A 20,032-nucleotide genomic window follows, 5' to 3' on the forward strand; every position below is an offset into this window, starting at 1 on the left:
TGGCGTTTCGGCTCATATGAGAGCCTTCACCAGGGACATGAAATACTAGAACAGTATTGTACAAAAATACAAAGAGAAAATAATTACAATAACATCATGATATGAATACATAGCATATCAACATAACGCCTGTAAGATAATTAGAAAGGGAGGGGGAGGGGGAGGATCAGTTTACAGTGCATGGGTGAAGGGGTGTATGATAAAATGTACATCCGGGGTGGGATTAATATGATAGAAAGGGGGGAGGTGAGAAAGTGAGGACGTGGAGGTCCAAGAAGCAAGGAAGAAGGAGAGCTGGAGAGGAGGGAAGGAAGTAAGGAAGAGGTTAATGAGAGAAGATGAAAAAGGGAGGAAAAAGGGGAAGAGTAGGTGGCAATGGAGAAAAAGAGACATACCCGTATTGTGTAAAGGAAGAGTCCTGCACACACAGTATAAATAGAGACACTAAGGAAAAAGAAGAAAAGGGAGAGAGAAAATTTTTTTTTTATAAAATATATACAGTCTATATAATGTAATGTGGTCCAAGGATAAGGGATGAGAGGAAAAAATTATTTAGACTTACATGTAGGTTATAGGAGAAGCACAAGGCTACTAATAGAATCCGTGGTTCTGGATGGAGTCAGGGTAGAGGAATGTCTAGACTACAGAGCATGGAAGAGGTAAGAGGGGAATAGGGATTAGAGTGTACCGGAAGAAAAAATGGCAAGGATTTATTTATTGTAGTAGTATGAATACGTACCAGTATTACGGCCGTATTATGTGACATGTGGGGGCTCTCATATGGAGGATACAATAAGGGCTGATCTCAGTATGAGGTGATGCTATGAGAAGGTAAAACATATAGTGAGGTCAGAATTGGTATGAATCCGATGTGGGCAGAGGTGGAATCAACATACCAATAGATTATGAAGATGAGTCACATCAAGAGAGGGGAGCCTAAGGATTATATTCCGTGGCCAGGTAATAGAGGTAATTGCCCCATGAGTATAACAAGGCTGAAAAATGAACAGTGGGTAACGTGACAGAGTTATCAACAAAGAGCAATATGTGCAAAGTACAATCTGTGGGAGTAAAGGAACATACAGTCAGGGCCAGAAATATTTGGACAATGACACAAGTTTTGTTATTTTAGCTGTTTACAAAAACATGTTCAGAAATACAATTATATATATAATATGGGCTGAAAGTGCACACTCCCAGCTGCAATATGAGAGTTTTCACATCCAAATCGGAGAAAGGGTTTAGGAATCATAGCTCTGTAATGCATAGCCTCCTCTTTTTCAAGGGACCAAAAGTAATTGGACAAGGGACTCTAAGGGCTGCAATTAACTCTGAAGGCGTCTCCCTCGTTAACCTGTAATCAATGAAGTAGTTAAAAGGTCTGGGGTTGATTACAGGTGTGTGGTTTTGCATTTGGAAGCTGTTGCTGTGACCAGACAACATGTGGTCTAAGGAACTCTCAATTGAGGTGAAGCAGAACATCCTGAGGCTGAAAAAAAAGAAAAAATCCATCAGAGAGATAGCAGACATTCTTGGAGTAGCAAAATCAACAGTCGGGTACATTCTGAGAAAAAAGGAATTGACTGGTGAGCTTGGGAACTCAAAAAGGCCTGGGTGTCCACGGATGACAACAGTGGTGGATGATCGCCGCATACTTTCTTTGGTGAAGAAGAACCCGTTCACAACATCAACTGAAGTCCAGAACACTCTCAGTGAAGTAGGTGTATCTGTCTCCAAGTCAACAGTAAAGAGAAGACTCCATGAAAGTAAATACAAAGGGTTCACATCTAGATGCAAACCATTCATCAATTCCAAAAATAGACAGGCCAGAGTTAAATTTGCTGAAAAACACCTCATGAAGCCAGCTCAGTTCTGGAAAAGTATTCTATGGACAGATGAGACAAAGATCAACCTGGGACTGGGTCACTTGTGTTTATTGATGACATAAGAGCAGACAAGAGTAGCCGGATGAATTCTGAAGTGTACCGGGATATACTTTCAGCCCAGATTCAGCCAAATGCCGCAAAGTTGATCGGACGGCGCTTCATAGTACAGATGGACAATGACCCCAAGCATACAGCCAAAGCTACCCAGGAGTTCATGAGTGCAAAAAAGTGGAACATTCTGCAATGGCCAAGTCAATCACCAGATCTTAACCCAATTGAGCATGCATTTCACTTGCTCAAATCCAGACTTAAGACGGAAAGACCCACAAACAAGCAAGACCTGAAGGCTGCGGCTGTAAAGGCCTGGCAAAGCATTAAGAAGGAGGAAACCCAGCGTTTGGTGATGTCCATGGGTTCCAGACTTAAGGCAGTGATTGCCTCCAAAGGATTCGCAACAAAATATTGAAAATAAAAATATTTTGTTTGGGTTTGGTTTATTTGTCCAATTACTTTTGACCTCCTAAAATGTGGAGTGTTTGTAAAGAAATGTGACAATTCCTACAATTTCTATCAGATATTTTTGTTCAAACCTTCAAATTAAATGTTACAATCTGCACTTGAAGTCTGTTGTAGAGGTTTCATTTCAAATCCAATGTGGTGGCATGCAGAGCCCAACTCGCGAAAATTGTGTCACTGTCCAAATATTTCTGGACCTAACTGTACTTAATCAGAAATGGTGCAAGGACCAAGCACCAGTTCCTTCAGTAGTAGAGCGCAGCTTATCTCTTCTCAGCATTACTTATGATCTTGTCCCTGACATTCTTAGAAAGCTCTTTGGTCTCCCATGTTGTAGAGGTTAGTCTGACTGATTAATTGAGTTTGTGGACAGGAGACAAAAAATATACAGGTGACAATGTAAGACAGCGTCTATAATGCAGGTAACAAGTTGATTAGAAGCTTCTTAGTGTCTGTAGGAGCCAGAGATGTTAATGGTTGGTAGGGGGTCAAATACTTAGGGTATGTGCGCACTCTGCATTCTGTCAAGTGTAAAAAAAAAGCACCCTCTGGCAGACTGGATAACTATAAACACTGCGTTTGACAAAAAAAATGCATCCAAAACGCATGTATTTTGGATAAATTTTGAATGCGTTTTGAATGCATTTTGGATGCATTTTGACAGTGCGGTCCCACTCAGCTCTGCTACATCCCCATAGAGCATGGCTGACAGCGAGACAGAGCTGCGCGATCAGAATGAAGTCGGATGAACTTCACCTGACTGGATTGTCATCGCACGGCTCTGTGTGCCGTGGCCTGATTTGCGGTCACCGGTGAATGACTCACCGGTGACCGCAAATCCCCTGAGTGACTGAAGTAAGCCGTGGGATTAGCGGTGCCGTCACTCGGGTTACCCGCGACCAGCTGGAGTCCTCCACCCAAGACCGTAAATCACATGAGTGAGGGCACCGCTGATCGCGAGGCTCATTTCAGTCACTCGGGCGCCTTGCTGTCACAGTTGGAGGACTCCAGCTGTGGCCGCACGCGGGTAACCTAAGTGACGTCATCGCTGATAGCGCGACTCATTTCAGTTGCTCCGTGAAGCTGACAGAGAGCGGTCGTGGTCTGTGGCCGCTCGCTGTCAGCTCCGATGTAACTGAAAGCGTCATGGGACCTTGTGTGGATTACATCGGACCTGGATGGGTGTTTGGTGGCTAATAAAGTGGTGAAAGAGGGTTTTTGGGGTTTTTTTGTCTTTTATTCCAAATAAAGGAATTTTCGGTGTTTGTGTTAATTTTCTTTAAAGTACAGATTAATCATTGAGGGTGTCTCATAGGCGCCTGCCATGATTAACCTAGGACTTATTGGCAGCTCTGGGCTGTCATTAAGTCCTTATTACCCCATTTCCCACCGCACCAGGGCAATTTGGGAGGAGCCGGGTAAAGTCCTGGGACTGTCGCATCTAATGGATGCGGCAATTTTGGGCGGCTGCTGGCTGATATTTTTAGGCTGGGGGGCTCCCCATAACAGGGGGCTCCCCATCCTGAGAATACCAGCCCTCAGCCGTATGGCTTTACCTTAGCTGGTATCAAAATTGGGGGGAACAGCATGTCTTTTTTTTAAATTATTTATTTATTTTACCGCCCACCGGCGGCTGTGATTGGTTGCAGTGAGACAGCTGTCACTCAGCGTGGGGGCTCGTCTGAATGCAACCAATCATAGGCACCGTTGGGCGAGGGAAGCAGGGAATACGAGATGGAATAATGTGCGGCCGGCATTTTCAAAAGCAGGAGAAGACTCCAAAGAAGTGTGACTGCTGTGCAGCGCCGCGCCGGTAATCGGTGAGTATGAGAGAGGGGGGGAGAGGGAGGGACAGACTGACAGAGAGACAGAGACCGACACCGACAGAGAGAGACCGAAAGACGTGCATTCTGTTTGTCAAAAAAGCATGCAGAACGCAGCAAAAATGCAGTGCAAGCGCAGTTTGTTTTGACACACCTCATTGATTTCAATGGGTGGAAAATGCAACCAAAACGCACAAAAGAAGTGACATGCTGCTTTTATAAACTCATCGATTTTGTGAAATATTTGGCATCCAAAACGCTGTGTTTAAAAAAGCAACGTGCGCATGGAATTTGCTGACTTCTCATAGACTTTGCTGGGGAAGCACAACGCATGCATTTTTGACAATGACACGCTGCAGATTTAAATGCAGCCAAAATGCAGGAAAAAAACAAAACGTGTGCACACAGCCTTATTTCTCTCTGCAAAATGCAAATAATTTTAGATAATTTATACAATGTGATTTTCTGGATTTTATTTTGGATATTCTCTCACTGGTAAAATTAACCTATATTTAAAATTATAGACTGTTCATGTCTTTGTCAGTGGACAAACTTACAAAATCAGCAAGGGATCAAATACCGTATTTTTCGGATTATAAAATGCACTTTTCCTCCCTAAATTTGGGAGGAAAATGAGGGGTGCGTCTTAAAATCCGAATACAGCTTTACCTGGGGGTCCTGTCTGTGCGGCGATCGGGCAGCCGGGTGCCTGTGGCTGCGTGCAAGCGGCGGGGTACCTGTGCTTGCGTGCGGGCGGCAGCCGGGTGCCTGTCGGTGCTGGCTGCCGCCGGGTGCCTGTCGGTGCTGGCTGCCTCTCTGTGGGGGTGGACGGGCAGCCTGCTGGCTGCCACTCTGTGCGTGCGGGCGGCTGTGCAGCAGGTTACCTAGTGTGTCCGCGGTCCCAGTTTCAAATGATGGCGCCGGGAGTCAGTGAGTGCGCAGATGGAGCCCTTGGATGAGCGCTCCACCTGCGCAGGCGCCACTCAAGGTGCCATCATTTGAACCGGGACCGCGGTCACTGGGACACTCACCGCACTGGCCTACTCTACCACTCACCCGCCGCCGCTGCTACCGCCGCCACTACTAACTCGCCGCGCCTGCCACAACGGACGCCGCCGCACCCGCCACCACAGACACCACTGCACCTGCCACCACGGACCTCGCCACACCTGCCAACACGTACCCCGCCGCACCTGCCACAATGGACGCCGCCGCACCTGGCAGCACAACATCTGGGGTGCATCTTTTAATCCGGTGCGTCTTATAAAGCGAAAAATACGGTACTTATTTCCAGCACTGTATTTCCCCTTATTCTCTTCAGTTGTTTTTGTTTCTTTTTTTCCTTTTAGTTGATTTTCTTAACATCATCTCATCCTCCATATAATAAAGGCTCAATTTTTTGTTGTTTTCTTTTCATTTTTCCTGATTGACCCAAAAATGATGATCAAGGACAAAGATAACATTATGGAGAAGATATTAAACCTGAGTCTGGAGATAATCTTCCATCTTACTGGAGAGGTGAGAGGTTCTGATGTCATCACATTACATCATTATCTATGGGAATAACAGAGCATATGACCGGGGAGGTGAGAGGTTCTGATGTCATCACATTGCATCATTATCTATGGGAATAACAGAGGATATGACCGGGAAGGTGAGAGGCTCTGATGTCATCACATTACATCATTATCTATGGACATAACAGAGGATATGATCGGGGAGGTCAGAGGTAGAGATGAGCCACCCCTCTAGAGTTTGAGTTCGGTTCGTCGAACGGAGGACAAGTTCGTCAAACGTTCGACGAACCAACTCAAACCCCATTGAAAACAATGGCAGGCAAACACATACAAACACAAAGAAAACACCTTCAAAGGTGTCCAAAAGGTGACAAACAACTCCCAAGACACCACAAACACATGGGAAAGTGACAAGGAGATATACTCATGCGAAAACAAAAGAGGTGGACGAGTAAAGAGAGGAGGAGACAGATAGAGGCATGTCATGCCCTTCTAAAATCATGTAAAACACAGCAAGGGGACTCCAAGCAGAGTCTCCCTTTTTTCCAAAAATTGGGCCACACACACCACTTCAGTGGCATCACTTGTGCCCCAGTTGCAAACTTCACATGTTAATTAGCATCAAGCACATTCAAAAATACGCCAGCCTTAACTGTCCCCAGGATGACACCGTGTCAAGGGAGGAATTTTGGGTCAAGACTGCTAATGGAGTCTTCGTTTAGGATCCAGAGATGGTGCCCCATTAATGCTGTATACCAGTGCCGATATATATCAATGTATATAAGACAAAGAACACACAGACAACATGCTCTCTCCTTGAGTCAGCAATACCCACTGAGCTCATTATTATATTGAAAGAAACTTAATTATTACAGAAGGCACCTTCGGCCTTGAAAATGATACACAGAGTTTATGGGAGTGTCACTCCCCTATTTCTCCCAGCAGATGTTCATTAAAACATTCTTTCTGTGTGGACACTACTGATAAGAGTTTGTAGATTCACATTTTGGCTTCATTATCTTTGGTTAACCCCCTTCATAACTATACAACTTTAAATTATACTATAGGTCTGTGCAATGGCTACATAGACAGACAGATATTTTAGCATCTACATCTAGATTTTGATTTAGTTATATACACAGATATTCTTATTACGTTTAAACAAACATACTACAGCTCAGGTGACCTCCACAGTCCCCCCTTTAATAAAATATCTGTGAATATTATTAACCTTAAATTTAAAAATTTTCCCCATTTAGATATATTTTATTATTTGAGACTTATTTGTGACCTATTGCCCTTGGGACTTTAATTATATCTATATCTATATATGCGGGCTTTTCATGAAATCGGTTGTTTAATTTAACACTATAGGCTTTTTTTAGCTCCCCCCCTTAAGTACTTATTTTTATTTATTAGATATAACTCTATGATTTATAGGGGCTATTAGAATTGGCGTTATTACTCTTATTAGGGCACATTATCCTGATTAGGAAAAATTGAATCTAAACCTTATTTAAAAATTAGCACATAATTAAAAAAACAAAAAACAAAAGGACATTTGGATATTGTCCATGGTTCTTCTTTCCGGATATGAAACAAAAAGGAGGATGCTTAGTCAGTGCTAGTCCACTTAGGGCCACTTTGTGAACCTGGATAATCTGCTCTTGATAAAAAAACAACAAAACATGATGAGGCTTCATGTGAACAGTTTGTGGTGCAGACTTGGAAAAACCTTCTGGGATAATGGGTAGAATAGCGGCCGCTTTCTGCTTCGGTTGTGTCGCGTCCATTGGTTTTTGAGATGTGACGTCAACTCGGAGACATCAGCCTGATGGGATAGGCTCTTCTAAAACTTGAATGATGAGATGAGAGAATCCATATCTAGCATTTTGTATTAAGGAAAATCACTGAAATTAGTAGGAAACAAAAACATTTGTAAATGGTTAGATTACATTAACCAAACCACATTTTTTGGGTCTATGAAATGGCTGAATTAAGTATTTTCGACTACTCAATTCGTACCTTCAACAGTCCCCCCTTGACTTACTTCTGCCATTTCCAAATACTAAGGGTACTGTGTCCCCTTAGGAAAAGAGGAAGAAAGATCTGCTGGGAAATCCTGCCTGACTGAACGTTGAGGCATGGGTGGAGAGGGGAATGGGATTTCTTCACCGGTTTGAGACCAAGGACCCCTAGGTGAGTCCTCACCCTTTGTAGTTGGACTTTCCCATGTCTCAAAGTTCTCTAAGTCCTCTCTTCTAACTGTTTTGGCAATGATGGTTTGGGACTGTACAGGTTTTTTGTAAAGGATAAATATGAGCAGGACGCTTAGTGCAGCTCCGGTGGATCGACCCTTCTGCAATGCAGGGCGTGAATCCATGCTGTCCTGCCGTTGAGCTTTATCGAATTTTCTGTGTCCTTTTAGGATTAATCAGTCTCCTGACCGAAAACCATATACTACTAACTCTGATTTAGGATCTGGAATTAGAAAATACACTTGTTTATTTCTCTAATTAGTCAATCATATAAAAATTATACGTGGTTTGTGCTAGACCAAAGAACAACATTTTACATTGGAACCTGTATATTACTAAAGAGAAACACAACACACACTAAAGAGAAATATAACACGCATTGATTTACAACTTATCAGTTTGGTTTTTTTTACATACCACTTGCATTATATGGATTTTCAGCAATAACGTCGTTTTCTGCACTGGAAAGCCTCTGACCAGACCTGGAAAGAAATCTACACAACACGCACAGACTTGCATACAACGTGCTCATGATAAACATCTATAATCAGTTTGCAGTCTCTAAGAATGGGTAGAGCAGGTGCAGGGTGTTTTTACGGACTCCTTTCAGTTTTCTTCATTGTTTCAAAATCGTGTTTTACAAGACTGGGTGAATTTGCCTACCTGGGTACTGAACCCTGGTGTCACCAAAGCGCACACTGATATCCAACTGTCACAGATGTTAGTCCATGTTACTTGGGCCATCATTAAGAAGAGATCTCATGGCAGAGAAAGCTTACCGCCCTTCATCCACAGACCTTCCTCAGTCAGCCAGCTCCCTGCGTCTCACCCTCCACTCCCTGTTGATTCGCTTGTTCCTGTAGGGATTTAAGAACACAAGGAGTGACAGAAGTCACTGACGTGACAAATGTCACCGAGGCATGGTCTTTATGCATGGTAAAGGACTCCTCAACTCTAGGCCCGTTCACTGCTTCTTGGTCAGCTGCACCTGTGCGGGGATCTCCATCCGATTCCATCAGCTCAGATCTTTTCGGCGTACCTAGCTTATTTGACAACAGGAAAGATCTACTTCCTACATACATTTTGACTATCTTACCTACCTCTGCTCCACCCATCTAGAGAGGCACTTACGTCACTTCCTTTCGTACCGATAGGAGGGGAGGGAGTGGCCTAAATTTAGACTACCTCATGTTGTGCAAATTGTAGCATATCCAGTGCAGAATCGACCACCATCTGGTTTCATCTATAAAAACAAAAACTAAAAGAAATATAGATTAGATCATTCCTATAACAGACATATATTCCTACATTCATAATAATCCAATAAACATGACATAACTGTTGCAAAAAAAAGGCCAGCTTCAAAGCCTGCTTTAAAGTCTATCCAATATATCTGCTGCTAGAAAAATATAATAGATATCTACTTCCTCCCTTTTTATATATACTACTTTGACAATATATAGATCTATAACAGTAAACAATATGATTAACCAACAAATAAATATAACTTATACTCTACTGGGAAATTTTGAAACCTTACAACAGGGTTCATAGATATTCTGTATCTACAAAAGAAAAGGAAAGTAATCAATATTGGCAGTCTGTATGCAAAAATAATACAAAACAAAAACATAACCATAAAAACAAAAAAAACCCTAATTTGTATATTTTAAAAAATATACTTTTCCCTGCAAAATTAATTTAATTATTTAAATAGCAGAAAAATACTATTGATAATCTCCTATGAAATTTTGAACTCTAAGGATTAAACAAAATCCACTCCACCAGCCGGAAAAAGCACTGATTAGTACATAAGACAGAAACAGCTTTATAAATCTGCTGAAGCTACCTTTTTTTTTTTCTTTTTTTACTTTTCTCTACTTCCTTATTTTTTTTTTTTTCCTGCTCTCTACAACTTGTGACTAGCAGCAGCTTACTGAAAAAAACACTCCCACACATCCCTGCGCTGACTTATGCCCCCCCTGTCTCCTTCAGGATGCGCGATATTAGAACAGCTGGTGAGAAAAACAGATACAAGAAAAAAACCATGGGCAGAACTTTCACTATAGAAATATATAAAATATATTTCTGTACCGTGTCAGCCAGCAGAAACAAAAGTACTACAGAAACATATATTACAGAAACCTTAAGATTGATGGAGTGGAATGGAGAGCATCATTAGAGCGGGTAGCTTGGGACTGGAAATCACTGCAACAAAAACAAGCAGTCCGGGGCTCCCCCCTGTGTCAGTAGGGAAGGTTGGGGCAGACTCCTGGGTGCAGCCGGACTGTGGGCAATATCTTGGGAAATCTCCTGGGACTAATTTAAAGGGATACTGTGATACTCTGGGAAAAGGCACACCTGGCTTCAGGTAGATCATTACTGAATCTACAGGGAACACCTTTATTATAAATTTATGTGTTGCAAGTTTTGGTTACGGTTTTGAGGGTACCTGGCCAAACACTGAGATTTGGGGGCGTGACACTTTCTTCGATAGTGACCAAACTGACCACAACGCCAACAATTCTGTTGCTGGCTCTGCTGGTTTTGTTGATTGGGAACTACGTATATGGGGTTTGGGCCCTGTCGGGGCATGGGCTGTGGTGGGGGCTGCACCGGCGCGGTTGTATACACAAGGGCCAAAAACTGTCTCCTGCTTTTACTTTGGTGAGATTATCTAGGTCCTTCCGCGCAGCTGAGTATAACTGATGGACCTGTAGCATCTTCCTATAAAATCGCATAGGGTTAATGCTGGGACCTGGCAGGCAGGGGATTAATGCCGCTGACTGGGTGGGGTTGAAAGGGACATATTTAAATGAGGGCTGTTCCTCGTCAGGTTCGGGGTAAGGCTCACTATGTGTCCTAAGGAAAAAAAGGGGGATCCAAGGGGAGGGGATTGGTAATTGGGGAGTGTGACGGCAGACTGGCCGGTATGGGGAGAGACGGCATTGCAGGTATGGGAGGGAAAAGGGGTATGGGTGTGGAAAGGGTTAAGGGATGCTGTCTAGTGACTGCAGCATCTGTAAATATCTCCGGGACGGGGGAATAGAATGGGGATCAGGTTGTGGGGCAGGAACAAAACAACCTATCGGAGGACCCTCAGATCTGTCCTCAGACTCGGGTAACATATAGTAAAACACAACATCTCCTCGCTCATCTTCATCTTCAACCTCAATATATCTTTCTGATAGCAATGCCTGCGATATTCTGCCAAACAATTCTGCATCATTCAACAATCTCCTGTCTTTTCACTTGCCCTTTTTTGCTTTCAATGCTGTTGCCCTTAGTGACGGATGTAACCGACCTCCTTTTGGTAATTCTAACATTTTAAAAATCTCCAAGGCATGGCGTACAGCTTTCTTCCCCTCTCTCTCTGCAACTAGCTCTAACACATTCTGTGAACCTTCAGGCCTCTCAGCTTTCTGTCTCCTCTGTCTGAACATTTTTGCTATGTTGGTGGTGTCTGGATTACAGTAATATAACTATACAGTGAACGTTAGAGTCCGGCCGGCACCTACGGCTACACCTCTATACTAGCTGGCAACTCCTCAGCTATATAGTAATAAGAGTATCCCGTGATATGGAGGAGGGGTACAAAATGTATTCCCTCCGGACTTGATCATCTGCACCAAAATTAATGTCCTAATCCCTATCTTCAGCCACGGGAACCCCCTAATAAGGGTATCTCGTGATATGGAGGAGGGGTACAAAAGGTATTCCCTCCGGACTTGGTCAACTGTATCAAAATTAATGTCCTAATCCCTATCTTCAGCCACAGGAACCCCCCCGCGTCTTTAATTACAGACCGGGTCAGTCTAACTAGCTATATCCAGCCACCACCGTCTTTCCTTCCCTAACAACCGTCCTCTGGATCCCGTGTGACACTTGATCCACACCTCAGGGCTGGGATCGTGCTCTGAGCTCCAGCGGGCACTACCCCTGAGTCACAATCAGGTACCTTTTAACACCGATAAGGACACACAGCCCGTCACTCCCTCCTCTCCAAGAACAACCACAATGGCAGTGAATACAAAATATGTAACACTTACCGAGGGTTGTAGGTGATCAGCCTGGTTGGAGCGGAGGGAGGTCTCAGTCCGTGACATCCAAACGATCGGTATTTGCAGGTCGGTAATGCGTCCTTGAAGGAGCTCCACGTTGAGTGCGCCAAACTGTCAAGGGAGGAATTTTGGGTCAAGACTGCTAATGGAGTCTTCGTTTAGGATCCAGAGATGGTGCCCCATTAATGCTATATACCAGTGCCGATATATATCAATGTATGTAAGACAAAGAACACACAGACAACATGCTCTCTCCTTGAGTCAGCAATACCCACTGAGCTCATTATTATATTGAAAGAAACTTAATTATTACAGAAGGCACCTTCGGCCTTGAAAATGATACACAGAGTTTATGGGAGTGTCACTCCCCTATTTCTCCCAGCAGATGTTCATTAAAACATTCTTTCTGTGTGGACACTACTGATAAGAGTTTGTAGCTTCACATTTTGGCTTCATTATCTTTGGTTAACCCCTTCATAACTATACAACTTTAAAATTATACTATAGGTCTGTGCAATGGCTACATAGACAGACAGATAATTTAGCATCTACATCTAGATTTTGATTTAGTTATATACACAGATATTCTTATTACGTTTAAACAAACATACTACAGCTCAGGTGACCTCCACAACCGGGGTAGCAAAGTCCTTGCTGAACTATGACTTGTTCATCTTGGATCATTTCTAAAAACACAGCAAGGGGACTCCAAGCAGAGTCTCACTTTTTTCCAAAAATTGGGCCACACACACCACATTGCAACATGTGTAGAGTCGAATTCCAGCGTGTCGGCACATCGCATTTCAGGCGGTGAATCGGCAGGCTGAAAGACTTCTGGAACGATGCAAGTCGGTCTGCTGCGGCGGTTGAACGGTGGACGTGAGCAGAGAGTGACCGTGCCCTGTGGAGAAGCCCATCTAGGCCAGGATAGTGGGTTAAAAATTGCTGGACAACAAGGAGGTTCAACACGTGAGCCATACAAGGCACGTGTGTCACCTTGCCCCGGCGAAGGGCCGCACCCAGGTTTGCAGCATTGTCGCACAAGGCCTTCCCTGGCTGCAGGTTGATTGGAGACAACCATTTACTAAACTCTGTCTCCAGAGCTGACCACAACTCCTCAGCTGTGTGACTCCTATTTCCCAGACATTTCAACGTAAAGACCGCCTGATACCGTTGAGCTCTGCTGCCAGCATAGTAAGAAGGTGTGCGGGCTTCCTTGTGCGCAGTTACAACGCGGGTGGCCTGACCAGACAAGCTTTGGGCGGAGGTGGAGGACCCAGACGAGGTGGAGGAGGCAGAAGCAGTGGAGGAACTTCGACATACAAAGGATTGACGCACAAGTCGTGGGGACAGCAAGACTTGTACAGCAGACCCTTCTCCATCTCTCACCATAGTTACCCAGTGCCCAGTCAGCGACATGTAACACCCCTGTCCATGCTTACTGGTCCAAGTATCGGTGGTGAAATGCACCCGTTCACACACAGAGTTTCTCAAGGAAGCGGTGATGTTGTGTGAGACATGCTGGTGTAGCGCAGGCACACCTTTCTTGGAGACGTAGTGGCGACTGGGCATCTGGTACTGGAGCACTGCGACGGACATAAGGTCTCGAAAATCCTCTGTGTCCACCAGGCGGAAAGGCAGCATTTCTGTAGCCAGCTTGCAGAGGGTGAAAGTTAACCTCTTAGCTTTGTCATGGCTAGAAGGAAATGGCCTTTTAATTGTCCACATCTGAGGGACCGAGGAAAACTGCTCATCTGTGAGGAAAGTGCAGTTGGAGACATGATGTTGCCTTCATCTAAAGTTGGAGCTGTCGATGTCTGAGAGAGCTTTACACCAGCACCTGTTTCCCCTTCCAAAACAACTGACGACCTGCCAATCAAACTGCCTAATGTGGTTAAAGAGGTGGAAGGTCTGCGTCGAAAAACGTGTGACAGCTGTCCCCTTAGTCATAGAGGATGAAGAGCGCGCGGATGCACTTTAAGGGGCAGACGGTGGTTGGCCCGCTCCGCTAGGCCGCATTGTAGCACAGTGAGCTTCCCACTGGGACTTATGCTTGTTATTCATGTGACGGTTCATGGACGAAGTAGTCAAACTAGTGAGTTTTTGGCCTCTACTTACAGATTGGCAACAAATCTTACAGATCACATGAATTGGGTGATCCTTTGCGATGTCAAAAAAGGACCAGGCTAGGCAACTATTAGAGCCCATGTGACCTGCCGAGCCACCCCGACTTGTGCTCAGAGGCAGAGTTGTGGCTGAGGATGCAGTTGTTGACGTGCTTCCAGTACTCCGTCTGTGTCCAGGAAGGCGCAAGCTAACCTCGTCGTCAGTCGCATCATCCTCCACCGCCTCTGCTGACGTCCTTGAGTGCCTGACTGTGGGTTGACAGTAAGTGGGATCTACAACCTCATCATCTACCTGTGTGTTTGCACTCCCCTTGTCCTCAGACCTAACCTCTTCCTGCCCTGACTGAATAGTTAAGTTGTCATTCCAATCAGGTATCGGAGTCTCATCATCATCAGCATGTTCCTCATTGTCTCCACCAAGATATGGTGTACCTTGCTTGGCAGTAAAGGAACACTAAGGGGTAATTTGCATGTTGCTACATTGCACCTGCAATATCGTCGGGGTCAAATCGAAAGTGACGCACATCCGGCGCCGGTAACGACGTCGCAACGTGTAAAGCCTAGATGCGCCGATAAATGATCGCAAAAGCGTCGTAAATCGGCGATCTCTGTAGCGTCGATCATTTCCATAATGTCGGATCGACCGCTGTTACTATGTTGTTCCTCGTTCCTGCGGCAGCACACATCGCTGTGTGTGAAGCCGCAGGAGAGAGGAACATCTCCTTACCTGCGTCCTGCCGCCAATGCGGAAGGAAGGAGGTGGGCGGGATATTTACGTCCCACTCATCTCCGCCTCTCCGCTTCTATTGGCCGCCTGCCGTGTGACATCGCTGTGACACCGCACGACCCGCCCCCTTAGGAAGGAGGCGGGTCGCCAGCCAGGCGACGTCGCAGGGCAGGTAATTGCATGTGACGCTGCCGTAGCGATAATGTTCGCTACGGCAGCTATCACAAAGTATCGCATGTGCGACGGGGGTGGGTACTATCGCGCTCGGCATCGCTAGCATTGGCTTGCGATGTCGCAGTGTGCAAAGTACCCCTTAGGTTGTTTCCCAGACAATTTTAGTATGCCCCTAACAGTGGCAGCACTGTTTGCAATTAAAATTGCGTTGCTAAAAATGGACAGGTGTGTAGAATGCACAGGTGCTGTACCTTGCTTGGCAGCAAAGGAACACTAAGGTAGTATCCCAGACAATTTTAGTATGCCCCTAACAGTGGCAGCACTGTTTGCAATTAAAATTGCAAAAATGGAGAGGTGTGTAGAATGCACAGGTGCTGTAGGTAGCTGGTCAGCAAAGGAAGCCTCACTTTCTATCCCTGCCAATGAAACAATGCCCCAAGGAATTGCCTGAGCTGATGTAGCCAGACGCTGTTATATAAACCCATGCACAGCGTTGGCACAGACTTGCCTAGCAACTATGGCTATGAACGGCTGTAATGTAGCCCTGAAAAGGGCTGAAATTACAAGTAGTCCCTAATCCCTAAAGCGCTGTGTAGCTTGCACTGTATGTTTATAGCGCACACAGCAGCAGCGGGAGCGGTGACTCACCCACCCGCTGCAGGGAGATAATGGCGGCGATGGGGAAAATGGCCGGGTCTTATAGAGCAGAGTTCCCCAATACCAGTCCTCAAGGCCCACCAACAGTGCATGTTTTCAGGATTTCCTTAGTATTGCACAGGTGATAATTTAATCACCTGCAAAGGTGCTGAATCCAACACCCATGCAATGCTAAAGAAATCCTGAAAACATGCACTGTTGGTGTGCCTTGAGGACTGGAGTTGGGGAACTCTGTTATAGAGCAAAGACATGTGACATGCACAGCCTATGACACATGGCCTTGCTTGTCTGGCAAAAATACACTTTGCTGTGTGTGTGTCTGTAATTTGCTGACAGCCTGGCCCACCCCACTGTACGCGCGGTTAGCAAAAGGAAAAAAAAAATGGTGATCTCTGCATATTCTTCTAACAAAGATTCCTTGATCTGTATCTGTGCAATATAGCTTGAGCATCTCTATCCATGGTGATTTATTCATTTTCAGACTTCTCAGTGACCCTCACCACTCATTTGGGAGTTATATTTATAACAAGCCATGGAGAAAAAGACATGGATCGCACATCCCAAAAATACATTGATCTAAAAGCCGCTAGGCAAAAATTTAAATAGAACATGAGGTTCTTAGTTACCATTCTGATCAGACTGTATTAAGCCCACTGCCACGTCACGGCGAACCTCTTGAGTGGGTCCCTAATCTAAAGCCTTTATAGTGCGGCACTGTGCACCAACCACCGCCGCAGCGACAAAGCACCAGCAAGGCAGGCGACCTGGCGCCTCACAGCACCCATGCTGCAAGGCAAAGCCCCAAGGCTCCAGGCCGCACTGCCCCACTGTCACGACATCACCACAACAGCGGCCACTGCACAGCACCAACACACAGTGAGAGAAGCTGCGCACTCACCTCCCACCGGCTCCCATGTGTAAACTGGGAGCAAAAAAGGCTGACCCCTCTTGCAGTCTCCTGCTGATTAAAAACACCTGTGCCAAATGGGGGGAGTGCAGATCCAAGCAAAAAACAGAGGGGGATAGACTGTTATATAACAAGCCATGGAGAAAAAGACATGGATCGCACATCCCAAAAATACATTGATCTAAAAGCCGCTAGGCAAAAATTTAAATAGAACATGAGGTTCTTAGTTACCATTCTGATCAGACTGTATTAAGCCCACTGCCACGTCACGGCGAACCTCTTGAGTGGGTCCCTAATCTAAAGCCTTTATAGTGCGGCACTGTGCACCAACCACCGCCGCAGCGACAAAGCACCAGCAAGGCAGGCGACCTGGCGCCTCACAGCACCCATGCTGCAAGGCAAAGCCCCAAGGCTCCAGGCCGCACTGCCCCACTGTCACGACATCACCATAACAGCGGCCACTGCACAGCACCAACACACAGTGAGAGAAGCTGCGCACTCACCTCCCACCGGCTCCCATGTGTAAACTGGGAGCAAAAAAGGCTGACCCCTCTTGCAGTCTCCTGCTGATTAAAAACACCTGTGCCAAATGGGGGGAGTGCAGATCCAAGCAAAAAACAGAGGGGGATAGACTGTTATATAACAAGCCATGGAGAAAAAGACATGGATCGCACATCCCAAAAATACATTGATCTAAAAGCCGCTAGGCAAAAATTTAAATAGAACATGAGGTTCTTAGTTACCATTCTGATCAGACTGTATTAAGCCCACTGCCACGTCACGGCGAACCTCTTGAGTGGGTCCCTAATCTAAAGCCTTTATAGTGCGGCACTGTGCACCAACCACCGCCGCAGCGACAAAGCACCAGCAAGGCAGGCGACCTGGCGCCTCACAGCACCCATGCTGCAAGGCAAAGCCCCAAGGCTCCAGGCCGCACTGCCCCACTGTCACGACATCACCACAACAGCGGCCACTGCACAGCACCAACACAGTGAGAGAAGCTGCGCACTCACCTCCCACCGGCTCCCATGTGTAAACTGGGAGCAAAAAAGGCTGACCCCTCTTGCAGTCTCCTGCTGATTAAAAACACCTGTGCCAAATGGGGGGAGTGCAGATCCAAGCAAAAAACAGAGGGGGATAGACTGTTATATAACAAGCCATGGAGAAAAAGACATGGATCGCACATCCCAAAAATACATTGATCTAAAAGCCGCTAGGCAAAAATTTAAATAGAACATGAGGTTCTTAGTTACCATTCTGATCAGACTGTATTAAGCCCACTGCCACGTCACGGCGAACCTCTTGAGTGGGTCCCTAATCTAAAGCCTTTATAGTGCGGCACTGTGCACCAACCACCGCCGCAGCGACAAAGCACCAGCAAGGCAGGCGACCTGGCGCCTCACAGCACCCATGCTGCAAGGCAAAGCCCCAAGGCTCCAGGCCGCACTGCCCCACTGTCATCACCACAACAGCGGCCACTGCACAGCACCAACACACAGTGAGAGAAGCTGCGCACTCACCTCCCACCGGCTCCCATGTGTAAACTGGGAGCAAAAAAGGCTGACCCCTCTTGCAGTCTCCTGCTGATTAAAAACACCTATTAAATAGAACCTCATGTTCTATTTAATATTTTGCCTAGCGGCTTTTAGATCAATGTATTTTTGGGATGTGCGATCCATGTCTTTTTCTTCATAGTGTGTTATACAACATTCTATCCCCCTCTTTTTTTTGCTTGGATCTGCACTCTCCCCATTTGGCACAGGTGATTTTAATCAGCAGGAAACTGCAAGAGGGGTCAGCCTTCTTTTTGCTCCCAGTTCACATATGGGAGCCAGTGGGAGGTGAGTGCACAGCTCCTCTCACTGTGTGCTGGTGCTGTGTGGTGGCTGCTGTTGTGGTGGTGTGGTGTCGGTGGGGCGGCGCGGCGCGGCCTGGAGCCTTGGGGGCTTTGCCTTGCAGCATGGGTGCTGTGAGGCGCCAGGTCGCCCGCCCTGCTGGCGCTTTGTCGCTACGGCGGTGGTCGGTGCACGGTGCCACACAAAAAGGTCAGGTTAGGGACCCACTCAAGAGGTTTGCCGTGACGTGGCAGTGGGCTTAATACAATCTGATCAGAATGGTAACAAAAGAACCTCATGTTCTATTTAATATTTTGCCTAGCGGCTTTTAGATCAATGTATTTTTGGGATGTGCGATCCATGTCTTTTTCTTCATAGGGAGTTATATTTATTCATCATTGTTGGACATTGTCTATTTTCGGCCAGCATAACACTATATATATATATATATATATATATATATATATATATATATATATATATATATATATATATATATATATATATATATATATATATATGTACCTTGCTGATATTTTTATATCGCTGTGTTATCCCCTATGTGCACTACCCGATATCTCTGGTTTCTGTTTTTTTCTGGTTTTAGCCTGACTGTCTAGTATATCTATATTATTATTAAATGAATTTTCTCCTCTTATGGCTGTAACTTTGTGGTAATAAAATTTAATTGGATTTTTTTCAAGAGGTTGATTCATTGTGTATTATTTTTGACCACTTTGTGGCCTCACTAGTAGAAACCCCTTCTTTCTCCTGTTTTCCTCTACTACAGTGAAAAGCCAGCTAGTAACTAGCTACGCTTTTTGGTGATCGAACCGTACTCGAACTACCGAACTTTTAGCAAATTGTTCGAGTTCGTTGAACGACTCGAACACCCCCCAAAATCACTCGAACATGAAATTGGCGAACCGTTCGACTCGAACATCGCTCATTTCTAGTGAGAGGATCTTATGTCATCACATTATATCATTATCTATGGGAATAACAGAGGCTATGACCGGGGAGGTGAGAGGCTCTGATGTCACCACATTACATCATTATCTATGGGAATAACAGAGGATGTGACCGGGGAGGTGATGGACTCTGGAAAGGTCTGTAGTGATATTATTAATGTCTCCACACTCAGGATTACACAGTAGTGAAGATCTCTAGTGATCGCTGTCAGGCCCCTGTGTCTGAAGGACAGGGAGGAAGTCTGAGCCCAATCCCGGGGCCTCCACCTCACCCCTGGATACATGAGGACATCAATAACCAGAAGATCCTGGAACTCACCAACAAGATGCTTGAACTGCTGACTGGAGAGGTGACACTGCTGGGAATGCTGGGACATTATACAAGACGGCACTGGAGGATTCTGGGTGATGACGATATCATTGTGTTGTCAGGTTCCTATAAGGTGTCAGGACATCACCGTCTATTTCTCCATGGAGGAGTGGGAGTATCTAGAAGGACACAAGGAGCGGTACAAGGAGGTGATGATGGAGGAGAACCAGCCCCGCACATCACCAGGTAATAGACAGGACTGAA

At 45.5% G+C, this 20,032-nt stretch overlaps 1 protein-coding gene across 1 annotated transcript in view; it reads left to right on the forward strand.

The window, feature by feature from the left end:
- Nucleotides 1-20,032, forward strand: part of LOC142257352 (uncharacterized) — a 78,329-nt gene that overhangs the window by 32,440 nt on the left and 25,857 nt on the right. Inside the window, exons 6-8 of the mRNA XM_075329456.1 lie at nt 5,675-5,743; nt 19,632-19,808; nt 19,891-20,014. Of these exons, the coding sequence (XP_075185571.1) occupies nt 5,675-5,743; nt 19,632-19,808; nt 19,891-20,014 (370 nt within the window). The remainder of the gene's footprint in view (nt 1-5,674; nt 5,744-19,631; nt 19,809-19,890; nt 20,015-20,032) is intronic.

Source organism: Anomaloglossus baeobatrachus, chromosome 1 (assembly GCF_048569485.1).
Source record: "Anomaloglossus baeobatrachus isolate aAnoBae1 chromosome 1, aAnoBae1.hap1, whole genome shotgun sequence".
NCBI classification, from domain to species: domain Eukaryota; kingdom Metazoa; phylum Chordata; class Amphibia; order Anura; family Aromobatidae; genus Anomaloglossus; species Anomaloglossus baeobatrachus.